Source organism: Sphaeramia orbicularis, chromosome 4 (assembly GCF_902148855.1).
Source record: "Sphaeramia orbicularis chromosome 4, fSphaOr1.1, whole genome shotgun sequence".
Taxonomy (NCBI): domain Eukaryota; kingdom Metazoa; phylum Chordata; class Actinopteri; order Kurtiformes; family Apogonidae; genus Sphaeramia; species Sphaeramia orbicularis.
The window spans coordinates 49875960-49893983 of NC_043960.1; the positions used below are offsets into that span (position 1 = coordinate 49875960).

Sequence of the window (18024 nt, forward strand, 5' to 3'; positions counted from 1 at the left end):
AAGTGCTGTAAACTAACAAACTGCAGACCCTGTAATGAGTTGCCCTTCCCAAATCAAGGGTCAGGACCAAAAATAATTTGTATTTATTTGTCAGCTGGATACACCACAGTGCTGCTCATAAACAAATTAATTATCCTTTTATCATATCATGTTTTAGTCATGTGTTTGTGTACATTAAACTTTTACTTGTTTTGTTAGTTGGTGACTTGTTAGCTAACTAGTTAATTTAACGTCTAGCAGTACTCATCAGTGAAAGAAGCTGTTGCTAACATTGTCTTGTCAACCACAATAGACCACACTGACAAGGCAGCCATTTTACTCTGATGTTATGCCCAAGGTGGGACATTCAAACTCTGTTTTGAAGTCATATAAATTTGACAAATGATTATCAATTTACTTATTGGCAGGTCAAGAACTGAGAAGGTGGTGGATAGCAAAAGGGAGACACTTGGCTTTATTTCAAGATAACACACAGCTGGATACACCACATATTTGAATAAATGCTATGATTATTCAGTGACTTCCTGACTAGCACTGCTGTTCAACAGTGTCACATGATATGGTGGGAGATACATAAATGACTTTTGAAGCATCTGAGATAATTAGATGCTATTGTGTATTTTTAACAGACCAAGAGTTGGAATAAACTGTTGTGTTAGATGGAGTCTGTGTGAACACAAAATGATATGTTCCAGCTATGATAATGTCACATTCTGTACCTAATTTAACTACATAATATCTGATGCTGGGTCAAAGACTGTCAGCTTGATTGCATCTATTGCATTGTACTTCCAGGCTTAAATAGTCATAAAGTGTTGATATTTCAGGATTCATTTAAGGCTTTCCTGTCATATTGTGACATTATAAAACAATGACATGGTTGAATGCAAAGGATGGATGTGGTTGAATGCTAACATTAGCTGCAACAGTAGCTAAAGTTTGTCATATAACATTATATCATTTTACTGAAATATGGTCCAATGTCTGTCTCAATTCTCACTTTCCATTGCCTTTTTAGCTGCTAATCTATTTCCCCAATGTGAAATACATAGCAAAATGCACCTGTTCAACTTTGTTCTCTGGTGGGCGATTCAGTAAGCGATACAGATATGATCGCATCTTGCATTATGCGTTTGTGTTGTTTGGGTCGGAGGAGACACCAATGTTCTCTTTTGAGTGCTTGACTGAATGTCAGTGTGAAGTTTTTATAACAGTATGTCTGTTGAATATTGAAGAAAACAAAGTAAACCAAAAAGCATACATGATAGACCTGTGTGTTTATTGTGCAATGATTGCAGGCTCCTGGTGCAGCTGGCAGACATCTGTTCTCCCGCTCAGACATCCTCGCCACAGACCAACAGTCTCATGTTGCACATGTTTCTCATGTTGTACAGACATCCAAACAGGCTGCGAGGGCAGCAGGAGGTGGGGGTGAGTGTTGAATGTGTTTTACACTCAGGGGGCAACTGCTAAATGCCATTATTATTATTATTATTATTATTATTATTATTATTATTATTATTATTATTATTATTATTATTAATTATTGTTGTTGTTGTTGTTGCTGAATATATCTTCTCTTTCTTTTGCTGCAGAGGAGCTTGACCCTGAGGAGAACTTGCATTCCACTGAAGGGCAGTGCCACATGTAAGTCTAGTTAAGTTAGTAAGTTAGGCTTTGACTTACACATGAATGACAATACTTCATTTACACATTACCAGAGACACAGTTTGAGTTTACTGATGAAAACAGTAGGAGCTAATCAGTTGTATGTCATACATATCATACCTGCTACTTTAAGTAGTTTTAATACAGTAGCGCACATACTGTTCTGTAGTTGTAAACTGTTACTTCCACAGACCAGAGGGGCTTTCCCTGCTGACATTTATGCTTCATGTCATAGATCTACTACGTCCTCCTCCCACAGCCCTCTCTCGCAACTCCTTAGATGGTCCCTTAGCGTGAAATTGTGTATACTGTTGTATATGTGCAATGGTGCAACTGTGTGTGATTGTGTGGATGTGGCAGACAAGGGAGGATTCTTCTCTAAATCACAGTTTGACGCCCAACTCCCAGCTTCTCGCCTTTCCTCTTGTCTCCTCTCATCTTACCTCATTCCTTTCCCGCTCAGTCTCAGCAGTCTCTTGTTTGTCTTAGGCTGTTGGTACAGAAAGTTCTTCACGAGCTAAAGTTGTACCACGGGTAAGTAAACAGGAGAGGGAGGTCTGCTCGCTCCTGCTGCAGCTCAGACTTGATTTTGGTCTTAAGCAGCAGCGGGACAGGCTTGTTGATTACAGGGGGAGCACTCTGTGTGTACATGCACATTGTAAACATGCACATTTGCACCTGCCTGTTTCTGCACTGGTAGTATGGAACATTATCACTATGATGTAATACTATGTTTAATTCACTTGACAAGGAAACAGTTCAAACCTTATTTAACTCAGTTATATGTCCAGCAAAAGCAAATACTTTTGTTTTTGCATCAATACATGGCACACAACATATTTCTTACACATTGATTGTATGAAAGAAAAACACACGTGGCTTTTGCTTTTTTTGTGTGCAGAGTTTTGTTATGCATGAGGTAAATACCAATTGGTATGCACATGTGTCAATTATGGATGTGTGTTCATCTACATAACTGTACAAATGAGGAGGGAAAGTTTGTTTTATTTTCTCAGAAGATTGTTACTCATCAATCAATAAAAGCTTAGTAGAAAAAGATGCAAACAATTGTGAAAATGCTGAACAAAAAATGGGTGTGACATCCACAAGACCTCATTCACATCAAATGGCTAATAGTTACAATTTTTGAAGAAGTGTATTATTAACTTGCAGACTGAGTGTCTTGTAGGGTTTATGCATTCAGTTTGCTGCCATTGATAATCTCACTGGGAAACAGTATTAATGTTTCAAATTTTGTAGCTTCACAAACCAGTGTGTTTAAGCATTCAGACAAAAACTGCAATGTGTCAGTATATTTGGCCAGTAACTTAAACTCATTGTCATTGTGTTCCACAGAGTAAAGCAGAGGAACAACAAAGCTGATGCCAAAGATTCAGGAAATGTCACGTGGTATGAGTTCCTCTCTAATGAGTAAGTACCAGTAAGTAAGTAGTAAGATGCTACATGAAATTTAGCATTCTGTTATTGTTAATGATTATGTGACATGCAACTATGTGTCACTTTTGAGGCTTTTTCAATTTTTAACTTGATAACATTTTACTTCCAGGTGTTTGTAAATTTGTTTTGTATTTTACAGGAAGGATTACAATATTTCTTAATCTTGTATTATTCTATTCATTTCCCTTCATTAACTAATTTTATTTTATTTATTTATTTGCCCTGTTCTGTTCAGCAATTTGGCCTCCAATATATGCATACTAGGGCCACAAGTTGTTTGACAGTTTTGATCTAAGAGGGTTTTGAACCTTAGATCAATTCCCCCTATTGGCTGGATTTAATTATTTTATTACTGTATGGATATTACCTGATGGGAGGGGTTATACACAAACAAACAATGACCCAGAAACAGAAACAAACAACAGGCAAAAACAGAACCCTAACAACAACAATAAACAGTAACAACAGCAATTAACAGTAACAACAACAATAAACAGTGACAACTAGGGGTGTAATGTTGCACTTGTTTGTACCAAACCGTTTCGGTTCAGGGCCTTTGATATAGTGATGTCCTGATATGGATTTTTTTGCTTCCGATCCAATCCAATTTTTTCAGGATTACTTTTGCAAATACCGATCCAATACCGATCTGATACCGACTTTTTACAATAAATTACAATAAATAATTTTGATTTAAATTTGGAATCATTATTTATAGATTATTATGCTAGTGTTATGTATGTGGGAGTGTGGTCCATAAACAATGTCACTTATGATACAGTGAAAATGAAACTTAACATTCTTTCAACATTTGCCTCCCGACTTCTACACCTCTCTTTTACAGCGGCAGTTACATTAAATTTTCACAACTTCTATATCCACTGGGCCCCCTCCACTGCTCAGTGGGCCCCCACAAATACTGGGCCCCATGAATTTGTAATGTTTACCCCCACTTATCGGTGCCCCAGCCTCTAAGCCTCCCACTGTTGCAGCTCATTTTCCTTTTCCCTATCTTCCGGAACTTTAATTTGAGGGGCCAGGACGTTTGTTTACCCCCCACCCTCAGAACTGGGCCCGGATCAGCTCAATCTCGTGATTAAATCCGATCTGATCTTCTAAAAAATGCCAGATTGGTAGCTGATACCAATCCCAACTTCGATACAATAAGGAGGTGTAGTGAACAAATACATGTAGCCATTGTGAAGAATGCAAACACTCAGAAAGCAGGGTGGCCGCACGCAGAACCCATGTGCAGGGTTTCCTCGATATACATTCAGCAACAGCAAATTCTCAATGCTGCTGCTGCTGCAAAAAACCCAAAACATGACAACAGAGAGTATAACAGAGGCACAGAAGCTGGGTCGGACATTCGAAGCATGTTAAGTTTCATTTTCGGTTTTCAGTATGTTGCAGCTTTGTGGCACAAAAGAGTCCATGGGTTCCTTTATAGCAAAAAGGTTTTTATTTCTTAACTCAAGTTGGCAAAATCAAATGAACTTGCTCCTCTTCTCCTTCGCCGTGCCTCTGCTGTGGTATTACTGTGAGGTCACATTCACAGGACTTCAGGGAATACTGTGAGGCAAAACAAAAACACTCAGTAAATTACATTGTTTCCCATAAACGAACATTGAACATTCAAAAACACCAAAATACATAACGTGGGGTGCCTATTAATGCACAAATGATTGAACAATATTTTGTAGAAATGTCCTGTGTCCCACAGGTAGTTGGGGAGCGCAACCCCCCTTCACTGGTCTCCTTTACTTTGCCAAAAATGTATCAAAAAAGGTATCGAACCGAACACCCCTGTACCAAAAATGTACAGAACCAAAATTTTCTGTACTGTTTACACCCCTAGTGACAATAATAAACAGTAAAAACAGCAATAACTAGAAGCACTCGGAGAGCGTAGACCTCCGCCAAGGCTGATCAGTGCCCCCCCCAGTGAAAAGTTGAATCGTGTAAAGAACAGAGCCCACCTGGCCTGACGGGAGTTGAGTCTCTTAGCCGACCGCAGATACTCCAGGTTTTTGTGATCCGTCCAGATCATGAATGGTATTTCGGTCCCCTCCAGCCAGTGGCGCCATTCCTCCAGGGCCACCTTGATGGCTAGCAACTCCCTGTTGCCGATGTCATAATACTCTCCGCTTTCGACAGTCTCCTGGAGAGGAAAGCGCACGGGTGAAGTCTGTTGTCCTTTGGGGAGCGTTGCGAAATGACTGCCCCAACCCCAGATCAGAGGCGTCCACCTCCACAACGAACTGACGAGCTGGATCCGGAACCGACAGAATGGGGGCCAAAGTGAACGCCCTCTTCAGCTTCACAAACGCTGCGTCAGCTTCGGGATTCCATCTGAAAACGGACTTGGGAGAGGTTAGAGCATGCAAAGGGACAGCCACACTGCTGAACCCCCTAATGAACTTCCTGTAGAAATTAGCAAATCCAAGGAACCTCTGGACATCCTTACGACTGGTGGGCGTGGGCCAATCCCTGACAGCACTGACCTGTCTGGGTCCATCTGGACACTCCCCTCAGCGGATGATGAAACCCAGAAAGGAACAGACGGGTGGTGAAACTCACACTTCTCAGCTTTTACAAACAGTTGATTCTGGAGCAGTCTTTGGAGCACCTGGCGGACATGCTGGACATGTGACCTCTCATCCGGAGAAAAATAAGAATGTCATCCAGATACACAAATACAAAACATTGAGCATGTCACGTAACACATCATTGACTAATGCTTGAAAAACAGCGGGGCGTTAGTGAGACCAAACGGCATCACTAAGTACTCATAGTGTCCGCTTGGGGTGTTAAAGGCAGTCTTCCACTTGTCCCCTTCTCTGATTCTCACCAAGTGATATGCATTACGGAGGTCTAACTTGGTGAATACTTTGGCCCCGTGTAATAGTTCGAAGACATGAGGGGTAACGGATATCTATTACAGATGGTAATGTCATTAAGGCCACGATAGTCAATACAAGGGCGTAGCGTCTTATCCTTCTTGTCGACGAAGAAAAACCCTGCCCCAGCTGGAGATGAGGATGGTCGAATCAGGCCGGCCGCCAGGGACTCATCAATATACTTTTTCATAGCGGCCGTCTCCGGACCAGACAGAGAATACAGCCTCCCCTTAGGGGGGCAGGTACCAGGACGTAAATCAATGGCACAGTCATACGGTCTGTGAGGGGGCAGCGCAGTAGCGCATGACTTATTAAATACCTCTTTAAGGTCGTGATAACACTCAGGTACCTTACTAAGAGCAGGAAACACCGTCTCCAGCTCCTCCGGAGAAATGACAGGAGCCACAGTGACCTGGACTGGCTTGGACGGAGGGTCAGGATCCCGGACCCCCTCACGACAGGAACCATACCTCTCTCCCCAAGCTTGGACCTCCCCCGTTTGCCAGTTAATACAGGGGTCATGGAAAGAAAGCCAGGGGTGACCTAATATGAGAGGGTGAGAGTCAGAGTGGTAAATATGAAAACTGATTTCCTCAGAGTGACCATCTTTGAACCGGACAGTAACTGGTTGAGTCCATTGAGTCACTCTACAGATAATGTGATTGTCTAAAGCCCTCGCCTCCAGAACCGGGAGCAGACTGAGGTGGAGCTGCTTAGCTAATTCTTCATCCATAAGATTAGCGTCTGACCCGGAGTCTATCAGGACTGGAAGGTGCAGAGACACAGGGTTAGAGCACACACAGACCAAGGGCTGAACACGAGAGGCGCTGGACACACAGAACGTTCTGCTCAAAAGAGAGTCCTCACCTGCCGTCATTCTAGGCTTCACTGGGCAGTTGCTAACTCGGTGCCCCTCCTGACCATAGTAAAGACACAGACCAGCCACCAGACGGCGTTGACGCTCCTCTGCTGACAGACGAGTCCGACCCACTTGCATCGGTTCCACCTTCGAACCCCCGCTGGACTCAGGTACTGGGTGAGGGGGTTCTGAGTGGGGCTTACTCATGGAAGGCTGGCGGTTCCATGATGGTTCTGGCTGCCAAAACGCTGACTGGTCAGAGACCCGAATAGCTGCCTCGATGACCTCATCTAGTGAATGGAGTTCCTGCCGGAGCGCCATCTCACGACCGATAGTGCGGTTAAGACCGCTCTGGAACGCAGAGATCAGAGACTTCTCGTTCCATTCAGATTCTGCTGCCAACGAATGAAACTCACTGACATACTGCCTAATGGGGCGATCTCCCTGCCTCAGCCTCATGAGTCTTTGACAGGCCTGTGGTCCACGGATAGGATGGTCATAAATCCTTTTTAGCTCAGCCATCAAACTCGAGGCTGACTGAGTGATGGGAGACCCTTGTTCTTAGGCTGCGTTGAAAAGGCTTAAAGGAGGGCCTTCCAACAGGCTAGCAATATATGCAACCTTAGCTGACTCATTACCAAAACAGCGGGGCTGGGAATCAAAAATGAGCTGGAGTTGCGTACAAAAATTACGGCAAGTATCAGGGTTACCTGTGTACTTAGATGGAGGTGGGATGTTGGGTTCCTCCAAGGCTTTAACGGGTGAGACAGAGTTAATATTCTCGACTGGCAGGACCGGAGCAGAAGCCTGGTTACCAGAATACTGGGAAAACTGAACGGACAGCTGATTCATCTTATCCATTAGGGAGTGCAAAATCTGTTCATGTCCCCCTAAGCGTTGCCCCTGGGACCGAACTGCCTCCCGGACCTGGTCTAGGTCTGCTGGGTTCATCTTATTGGCCAGTTTGTACTGTAATGGGACTAGTACAAAGGCTGAACCCAAATGCAAGACCAGAACACAGATGACCAATTGAGAGTGTTTATTAAACACAATCACAGTAGTAAAAACACAGCACAAAATAGTTAACACGTCTATGAAGGCGTGTGATACTGGACTCTTCGTCCGGGCTGTGAGCAGGGAATATGGATGGTCAGCACGGCCGAGCCGGAGGATTCCCGTCAACACCCCGACTAGGGCAAAACAGAGGATAGTCAAAAAACAAGCCAGGTCATACACAGGAGGGCAATTCAAGAGGCAACGGGACATGAGGGAAAGGCTACTCATGGTCAAGGTCCAGGCGAGGGTCGAAACACAAGGTAACACGTTGGAGGCTGAGGTAGTCAGGGAATAGGCAGAATCAGAAGTCGATGTACGAACCAGGTCAGAACCAGACGAGCAGGCAGACAAGGAACAGGCAGAATCGGTGGTCGGAAGGCAAAACGGGTCAAAACGGGCAGACAGACTGACAGGTATTCAAAAACGCTGGTAAGTGAGCACACAAAGGTAGAACACAAACTGGCAAAGGAACAGGGGAAAACACAGGGTTTAAATACACAAGAGGGCGGGAAGACAATTGGACACAGGTGGAGATAATCAGGGAGGAGTCAGGTAATCAGGAGCAGGTGAAACAATCAAGGAGGGGAAGTAAAGACACCAGACATGACACAAGAGGGAAACTTAATAAAATAAAACAGGAAATGACAGACAAAACAGAAAAGACAGACACAGTCTGGGAGCAGACATGACAGGGCTTGCGCATGAGGGGCCTGCCCTGACAGGAGTTGCAGGACCCACACACACACTAAGGAGACCAGCCCCCACCCCCCAGGTATCCTCCAAACATGGCCCCCCACAGTCCCCCCAGGCCGACCGAACCACCCAACACCGGAGGCCCTGCAGACACCCCCATCAAGGGGATGACCATGCCCACCCCCATCCATGCCGCCCAATCTAGAACCCCCCACAAGGACCAGAGGGTCAGGCCAGTCCCCCCCCTTCACAGGGTGGCAGCACCCCCACACAGCTCCCACCTGCCCCATCCAAAACCCAATGATCAGCCCCCTCACCATGGGGCAAGGAGGCCGAGTCAGTTCCCCCGCCCCCACCATCCGCACAGGGCCCATGTCCCTGGGCATGGCAAGCAGATGAACCCTCCATTAGCAAGCAGAACACCAAGGCTGCCACCCACTCCACCACGGAGGCAGGATGAACTGACAGAGGCAGGGATAACCCCCAGCAGTGTCGAAGAGCCCAGGGCCAGATGTGACACCAGGCCCCTGCACTGGCCCGGCAACCCCCCAGCTCCTGTTTTATAAGTGCTAAGTGTCGGCCCTGTGGGTTGGTGCTTATAAGTGTCTAATGTGCGTTTAAAAAAAAAACAGGAGGAGGTGATGACCGAATGCAGCCCCATGTGGGGCAGGGGGCATGGCCTCAGAAAAGCGACCCCACCCCCTGCCCGATTGCTGTACCCTGTCCCTTGCTGTGTATGTGTAATATGGTCTGTTGATGTGATGAGTGTCAAATGTGCAGTAAAAATGCGGAGGGAGGCAAATCCCCCTCCCGCAAGGTGGGTTACTGTACGGCTAGCTGATCTGAGAGTCCAGCAGCCCTCAGGCCTGAAGCCAGCCGGCCAGAGGCTGTGGAACCAGGCCAACTGTCCTGGGGTTGCCGACCACAGGTAGCCAGCTTAGTGATGTGTGTGAATGTGAGTGTGTGTATGGCAATGGGTTAACCTAAGCTGGAGGGAGACCCAGCAGTGGGCCGACCCCAGCCCCTGAGCAACCAACAGAGAGCAGCCCCGCCCCCAGTACCTACTGGGCTACTGGAGCCCAGGTTGATTCAAAGGTAGCCAATTATTTTTTGTGTTTTTTTTTAAGTGGAAGACATGTTCTCCATTGAAAGGTGGTCCAACAGGAGATTTCTGAAGTAAGATATACTCAAACTCTCCCTTGACTTCTGGTTCATAAGGATAGTTTTCTTGGCAATGCATAAGGCGGTAAGGAGTAGAGGTGGATTGTTACCTTTGATGTTAATATTTGAAAGATCACTCTGCAGGCAGAGTGGAGGGCAAGCTGAAACCATGCAGCCCAGTGTGGAGGATAGTTCATCACATATCCCTAGCCAGAATTTTTTTTACCGGGGTGCAGTGCCAGAAAGTATGTATATAATCATCTGCTTTGGCAGCTCTGCAGTTTTGACAACTGCTAGAGCAGGTGAGTCTCATTCTTTACATTCTGTTTCTGGTGTAATGTGTTCTATGTAGAATTTGAAACTATGTAAGTTGCAAGTTAGAGCTTTTGGTCATACTGAAGGTGTTTTTGCAGATTTGGCTGCAGAAAGATGGGTCTCGACTGATTGTCAGGTCTTTCTCCCACCTAGATGATGGAAGAGACATTGCAGAGTCTGCTCGGACAAGTATAATATACATTTTAGATAAGGTTCAAGGTTCAAGGTGACATTATTTGTACCCGTGGGTAGATTTGTTTTGCAGCAAGCTTTCGCTCACTGCCGGTCGCTGCGTGCGCATGCGCCCAACACAAATCCTTCGAAAGAATAACAGGGAAGATAATGCAAGCGTCCATCACATACATAAGACATAAGACATTATAAACACAGTACACGTGGACACATGATGGAACTTTTTCAATGGATTTGGTTGTGGGAGGGGGACAAGAAGAGAAGAAGAATGTTGTGAGGCAGACGGAGATTGGGGGGGGGGGGGGTTAAATGCTTTTATATGGTGAGTCCTTGAAAGTCTGTGTATGAAAAATAGGAGACTTAGACTTCTGTCCTTTATCAGTTCATTTAGTCCTGGGTCTTGACCTTGGATGGATGTTTTGACTGCAAAGGAATACATTAGACAAGAGTGGCTCCAACTGCTTTACCAGCTCCCAGGAGAAACAGAATTAACTGCGGAAAAATGATTTGATTTATGCTTAATTTAGTTATAACTTATTTTTATCATAACTAGGCCTCAGCATCACTCATCACTTCAGAGCAGCTAGACCTGCACAGTTCGTCCTTTTCCCTCAGTCCCGCGATTTGCCAGAGCACATCCACGGTCTGTCCAGCGATGTAATCCAACTTTTGTGTGAGTCCACAGCTCGTCATGCAATCGTCCGACTGTGCCACCATCCGCTGTAAAACCTTCATGTTGTCAGTAACCGCTCTGAAGTGCTCCTTAATTTCGATTGACAGCAGTGGGGTCTCTATGTGTGCTGCTGTCTTTACAACTTTGCGATAGACCAGGGCAACTTCAAGACCAATTAGAAGGTGTCCTGTTATCAAAAATCCAAATAGGTAAATATTATATTCTCCACTGACAGAACCCACAGCCATACTACCTCCACTTGTTCCAAACGTCGATCGCATACTGCAAAAGTTCTGTCAGGGCAGGTGGGCTCCTCCCGATGCCTTTCTTCCTGGGTGAAAAAATCTTGTCAATTGCGCTGAGTGTCCAGTTGATCAATTCCATAATTTAGTTGTTCAGGAATACAGCAAGCAGGGGATCCAAAGACAAAAACAGACGAGACGCAGAGGCAAAAGCAGGAGAAAAAAAAAAAGAGGAAGGCAAGGACAGCTCAGAAACACGTCTGCTCTCAACAGAGGACAGGAAGGAAAGCTGTTACTCTGAGGAATGCTGAAAAAATCTGGAAATGACAGAGGTATATCTAGATCAAAGAGATTAAATTTAGCTCTGATGGTAGACTTTAATTGAAGATACTCAAAGTATTTATTATTAATGATGCCGTATTGTATGACTAAATTGTGAGATGGGATGAAATTGTTATTTTGAATAGGCCCTTTTCCACCGCAGGAACTTTTGCAGGAACTTTGAGCATTACCCTGAACTTTCAAAAACCCCGGTGCGTTTGCACCTAAAATTACCTGGGTAAATAACTTTCCCCCGGCCCCAAACTTTCCCTGAAGAAGTTCCTGGTAGGGAGGTAGTACTTTTCAGATTACCAGGAACTCAGTGTTCTCCAGCTGTGGGCTGGAGAACACTGAGTGGTGGACTACACTTGCAGCGTTTCTGCATTTTGTTCACCCGCGCAATTTAATTAATTCATTTAATTTTCACAAGCTTTATATTTCCATAATTTGGAAAATGGACCAAAAGAGAAGCTACAAGTGGACGGACAATGAGGTCCAGGCTCTTTGAGTGTTTTTGTGGTGAATGAAATTCAGATGGACTTTGAATCGCGGACACGAAACAAGCGAGGTTTGAGTAAAAGCTGTTGGAGCCAAATGTAAGACACAAGCCTAAAGAAATACAAGAAAAGCCGAAGAAACTTATGCAGGATTAGAAGAACCTGAAGGACCACAATGGTCACAGTGGATCCGAACAAACCAATGGTATGTATATCACAGAAATATTCACTGTTTAGTTCGTTCCATGCTGTAACAGTAGTCAGCGGCACATCAGCTGTTTAGTGAAAAGTCAGGTTAACCTAATGTTAACTGGTCAACAGTCTGACACTAAACCTAAATCAGAGAACTGGATGTATTCGTGTTGTTGCCATGAGCAGAACACTGATTTATTTTGTATGTATTGTAATTTCCACCTGAAATGGACAGGACAGACTCGCCTCTTTTTCTGAACCTGCAGCTCGTTTGTGCCCTTGTCCATCGTCTCCTGTCCTTTACAACAGCCCAGGTCAGACATTTGACATGTCACATCATAGTAGCAGGAATCTGTCATCTGTGCTCTGTTATTCATTTTAGCATTTTTTATTACTTTTCATGTAGGGAAGTGAAAAAGGGACCAGGACCATGGAGTTCCAGACTGGCTGTCCTGGACCAGCTGGTCCAGACACTGGCCCAGAAGCCTGAACCTTTCACAGATGTTTATTTCCCTTTTAATCTCAAGGCACCTTGTTTTTTTTTTTTTTTTTTGCACCTTTTGTTTCAATTTTTAATTAAAAAAAAATCTAACCTAATACTGTCTGCTCATTTACAAGGTATCAAAATATAAGTAGAATATAAGTACTTTTATGAGTAATATGCAGTCGAAATAAATGCAGTCATTTGAGTAAATCTGTATGACTCTAGGTTGAACCTAGGACTATCTATAAAACAATAGAAATCCATCACACTTAAAGTTAGACCTGATTTAATTTAAGGAATGAGAAACTGAAAATACATGTTCTACCAGATCACCACACAGGTCAGATGTTAGTCCCTGCTTCGGCCTTCCTGCCTGTCGCACCTCCTCCGCCGATGCGGGTAGCCGCAGGATCTTTAGCTGGAGGCTGCCGTTCATGGATGTTTCGCCCCCTACACCAATACATCTCCCGGCAGGGGGGCAATGGTGTATGGGGACATCTCCCCGTCACTCCCTGTGACTGCCCTTACTGGGGTGCTAGTCCCCATCCACTCTCCTTCCTCCGAAGCCACAGCCAGTAGCTTGCCTTCTTGGCCTCTTCTCCCAACTCTTTCACCACTTTCCACAAGCTTGACCCTGTCAACCTAGCACTGCAGAGTAGATGGACTGCCGCCTTGCCAACAAAGCCCCTTTTTCCCCACTTCCACAGGGTATACCCCGGCTCTCCAGCCAGGCCTCTTGGCACTCCGCCACCAGCTCAGAATACTTGAGGTGTTTCCTATCATGGGCTGCTGCCATGCCCTCTTCCCAAGGGAAGTTCGATCAAGTGGACTGCTCTCTCCCCTGGAGACCACATGACGATGTCTGGCCTGAGGGTAGCTGATATGATCTCTCTTGGAAACACTAGCTGTCTTCTTAGATCTGCCAGCATTTGCTGCTCCTTCCCTGGTCTCAGGATGGTGAGTTCCTGCGTGGGTGCTTTGGGCTGGCTTGACAAAGGCAGCTAGCACAGGTCTTGTTCTTTCCTGGGTGCAGTTTGCTGTCACCCTGCATCCTTCCAGGAGCTCTGCCAACTTGGCTAGCACTTGGTCATGGCACAATCTAAAGCGTCCCTGGGTCAATACCACCTTGACAGCAACAACTTCCTAAACTTCTTCACAGACAAGATCAGGGATATTAAACACAATATCCCACCACCCTCTGGCCGTCTGACCCGAGCTGATCCCCCTCTGCAAACCTGGTCCTCTTTTGACCCTATGACACTGGAGGACATCTCAGCACTTTTATCCAAAATGAAACCCTCCTCCAACTCTGCAGACATCCTCCCTCATTAGCTCCTTGTCGGTGTCTTTGACACTATTGGACCATGGGTCACAAAGCTTTTTAACCTGTCGCTCTCAACTGGTTTGTTTCCCAGCTCCTTTAAACAGGCCATCATAGAACCTAAACTAAAGAAACCCACACTGGACCCCACAGACTTCAAAAGCTACAGGCCCATTTCAAAGCTCCCCCTATTGGCCAAAATCCTTGAGAAGGCAGTGTCTAAACAACTTACAGCTTTTCTGGAGACACACCAGATCTATGACACTTTTCAGTCTGGGTTTAGACCAACGTCACTCAACAGAAACCGCACTATTAAAAGTGTCTAGTGACATCCTGATGGCGGCTGACTCCGGGAAATCCACGGTCTTGGTCCTGCTAGATCTCTCCTCGGCCTTTGACACAGTGGACCATACCATAATGATTGAGAGACTGAGGGACCTGGTAGGGATGTCAGTCCTGTGCTAGACTGGTTCTCCTCTTACCTGACTGGCAGAAGCTTCACTGTGTCAATAAACAACTTCCAATCTGACTCAGTGGAATCTACTGTGTGGTGTGACCAAGGCTCTGTCCTGGGACCAGTGCTATTCTTACTCTATGTCCTCCCACTTGGCCACATTATCCAACAGTATAGCGATGTCTCCTATCATCTATTCGCGGATGACATCCAGATATACTGCTCCTTTAACTCCTCTGAGCCCCACAAACTGAGTTCCTTAATCAACTGCTTGTCAGAGCTGAAGTAGTGGCTAAATGATAACAGCCTCCAGCTGAACTCCAGCAAAAACTGAGACCCTCCTCATTGCCCCGGATAGTGCCAATCCCAGGGATCAAACATCACCTTGGAGACCTGAGTTCCTCGGTAAAGACCAACTGAGGAATCTGGGTGTCATCTTGACCCAGGACATATCTTTAGAATTCTACTCCAAACACCTAGTCAAAACTGTTTCTTCCAACTACGCAACATCTCCAAACTCAGATCTATGGTGTCCACAAATGAGCTCGAGATGATCATTCACGCTTTGTCTCTTCTCGCTTAGACTACTGCAACAGCCTGTTTACATGCTTAAACAGAAGGAGCTGGCCCGTCTACAGTTGTCCAGAACTCTGCTGCCAGGCACCTGACCGCACAAACAGGAGAACCACATCACTCCCATCCTTAAATCCCTCCACGGCTCCCTGTTCTATATCGTCTTATTTCAAAATTCTGTGCTAACTTTCCGGGCCTACATGCCAGGCCCTGCATACATTGCTTCCCTGATCCAGCCCTACACCTCGACTCGTAGCTTGAGGTCTTCAGGACAGCACCTGCTGATGGTTCCCGCACCTGTTTTAGCACACGCGGTGACAGGTCTTTTAAAGCTGTGGCACCACGTCTATGGAATGACCTGCCTCTACACCTACGGTCCATGGACTGTAGAGAGCTTTAAGAAACACCTACAAACCCTCCTGTTCAAAAGGCTTTTCAGTCTCCCACCTGACCCAGGGCCACCACAAACTGATTACACTCTATGTATTCATCATAACGTACTTCCATGTGTCAACCCCCCCCCCCCCCCCCCCCCCCAGTCTCTCAATATCTCTATCGCTCTCTCTTTCTCCTCCTTTACTCTCTCTGCTCTCTCTTTACCCCCAACTGGTCAAGGCAGACAGCCATCCTTCAGGAGTCTGGGGTCTGCTCGAGGTTTCTGCCCGTTAAGGGAAGTTTTTTCCTCGCCACTGTCACCAATCACAAGTGTTTGCTCTGAAGGATTCTGTTGGGTCTTGTAAACTTAATTTGATTCTGATTTGAATTGATAAGCACTTTGTGACTCTGTCTGTGAAAAGTGCTCTATAATAAAATTTACTTACTTACTTACTTACTTGCATCCTGACAGAATGTGCTGGAGGCTGGCCTTGGTGGTACTGCACAGTGGACAGCCTACCTCACTCCCGAACCGCACCTGTTGAACTGTCTGAACCTGAGTGAGGTTCCGGGGGCATGGGAGGGTGTCGTACACTGCTCTGATCAGGAAATTCAGTCTGCCTTGTGGAGTCCTCCAGATGTCTGCCCAGCTGATGCGCCTCTGCACAGAAGCCTCCCACCTGCTTTAGGCTCCTTGGCTGCCCTGAGCAATCGCCTTTATGTGGAAGTGCTCCTGCTCCACCCTGGTGACCTCGTCCACCACCATGATCTTCTGCTGCCTCTTGGTGTCTTGGCCCAGAACTGCCATGGAGCAGTCCACCCTAGGCCAGCGCACCCTGTCTGGGTTGCTCCCATCACCTCTTTGTGTTGCAGGCTGGAGATGGCATTCTCTGCCTCAGCAGGCGCTTTCCACTTGCAGCTTGTGTGGATCCAGACTTTTGCGTCTCTTGCTAAATGGTAAGTAGAGTCCTTCATCTCTAGCACAAGGAGTGTCTTTTCCTGCCTGTACCCAAGGCTGATGGATTTCAAAGGGAGCTCCATCATGTTCCATCCAATAGGCCACATCAGAGAAGCAGCGAGGCAGTCCCAACCACCCCTGATGTAACAGTTGGCTAAGACTTTCCATCCTGCTGACCTCTGACATGGGGACCTCGCAGATCTTTAGGGGCCCACATCACATGTTGGTATAGTGTGTGTGGTAACACCACACCTTGTGCTTCCTTGGGAGCTGGCTTTGCTCGATCTTTGCCAGTTCCTCGGCAAGTTGTTGCTTGGCCTGCTTCTCCATCGTCTATCAGACAAGTCTGCTGTGTACCGCCTCCCAGGCTCTTGAGTGGCTTTCAGTGAGCTTTGGAATTGGCTCTCCTCCAGCACAAAGGTGGTCTTGTCTTGGGGCACTCCTTTCCTTATTGAGACTTCTTGACTTTGCTGCCTTACCCTCATTCTTGCCCATGAGATCAGCTTGTCAAACCGCTTAAGGAGTCATGCGTATATGGCACCGTCTGAAGGATGGTGATGGTGGCCACCGTCTGAAGGATGATGTCGTCCATGTAGCTTCTCAGCAGTGGGAGCCTCTCCCCTGACGGAAGCTTGATACCTCCAACCACCTGCTTGGCCCCTCTGAGGAAGACTTCAAAGGCTGTCACAAAAAGGATGGAGTCTCCCCCATCCTGTTTGTTTGGCACATCCCATGGCAATTCCTTGCTCCAGCCATTGCCATCCAGTTGAGCAGCCTTCCAGGGAGATACACATATGCAGGTTGTCAAAGTATCTGGTGATGATGTTCCTAACACACACAGGGACGTGGAAGAAGTCCAGGGCAAAGGCTACTAATTTGTGTGGCACTGAACCGTACGCATTGGCGAGATCTAACCACACCACATGCAGGTCCCACTTCTCCCTCTTCACCTGTTGGATTTGTTCCCAAATGATGGAGGAGTGTTCAATGCATCCAAGGAAACCAGGTACTCCAGCTCTCTGGCAGCTGGTGTCAGTGTACTCGTTTGCCATGAGGACGTTAGTCATTCTCTTGGCCAGGACAGAGAAGAATATCTTCCCCTCCACATTGAGCAGAGCAATGCTTCTAAATTGGCTGATTGCACAGCAGTTTTCCTCTTTGGGTATGAACACACCAAGTGCTTGCTGCCACTCTGTTGACAAAAGTTTTTCACATACATAGGGGCTTCAAAAAAGACACAAAACTCGACTGAACATTTTGCAAATCTGAAAGAAGGATGTGAACATTCTCTCATTAAAGTTACCATCAGGTCTGCTTTCCCTGTGCCTCCCTTAACTTATTTTTAGTTCAATGTTGCATTGCAAGTCTATCAGTTCCATTTGCAGTTCACCTTGGTACATTGTCCACATCAACTGAGAAAGGATTTGCAAACAGCTTGAAAGTGTCAGAGTGTGCTTTAAAAATCAGCAAAAATATTGGTCAAACTCCTGCTCTAACTGGTCAATAGCAGAAATATAACCTTCACCACTAAAGCTTGAGCCTTTCTCTACAAGAGATCTGCATGTTGGAAAATGACCAATATTCTTTGCTGTAATGGTGGCTTTTCCACAATCTCAGCTTTGTTGAAAAAAG

The 18024-nt window shown here is 45.9% G+C and overlaps 1 protein-coding gene across 1 annotated transcript in view; it reads left to right on the forward strand.

Moving 5' to 3' along the window:
- arhgef18b (rho/rac guanine nucleotide exchange factor (GEF) 18b) overlaps positions 1 to 18024 on the forward strand; it is a 138812-nt gene that overhangs the window by 23221 nt on the left and 97567 nt on the right. Inside the window, 3 exon segments of the mRNA XM_030132070.1 lie at positions 1299 to 1431; positions 1596 to 1647; positions 3025 to 3099. Coding sequence (XP_029987930.1) covers positions 1299 to 1431; positions 1596 to 1647; positions 3025 to 3099 — 260 coding nt within the window.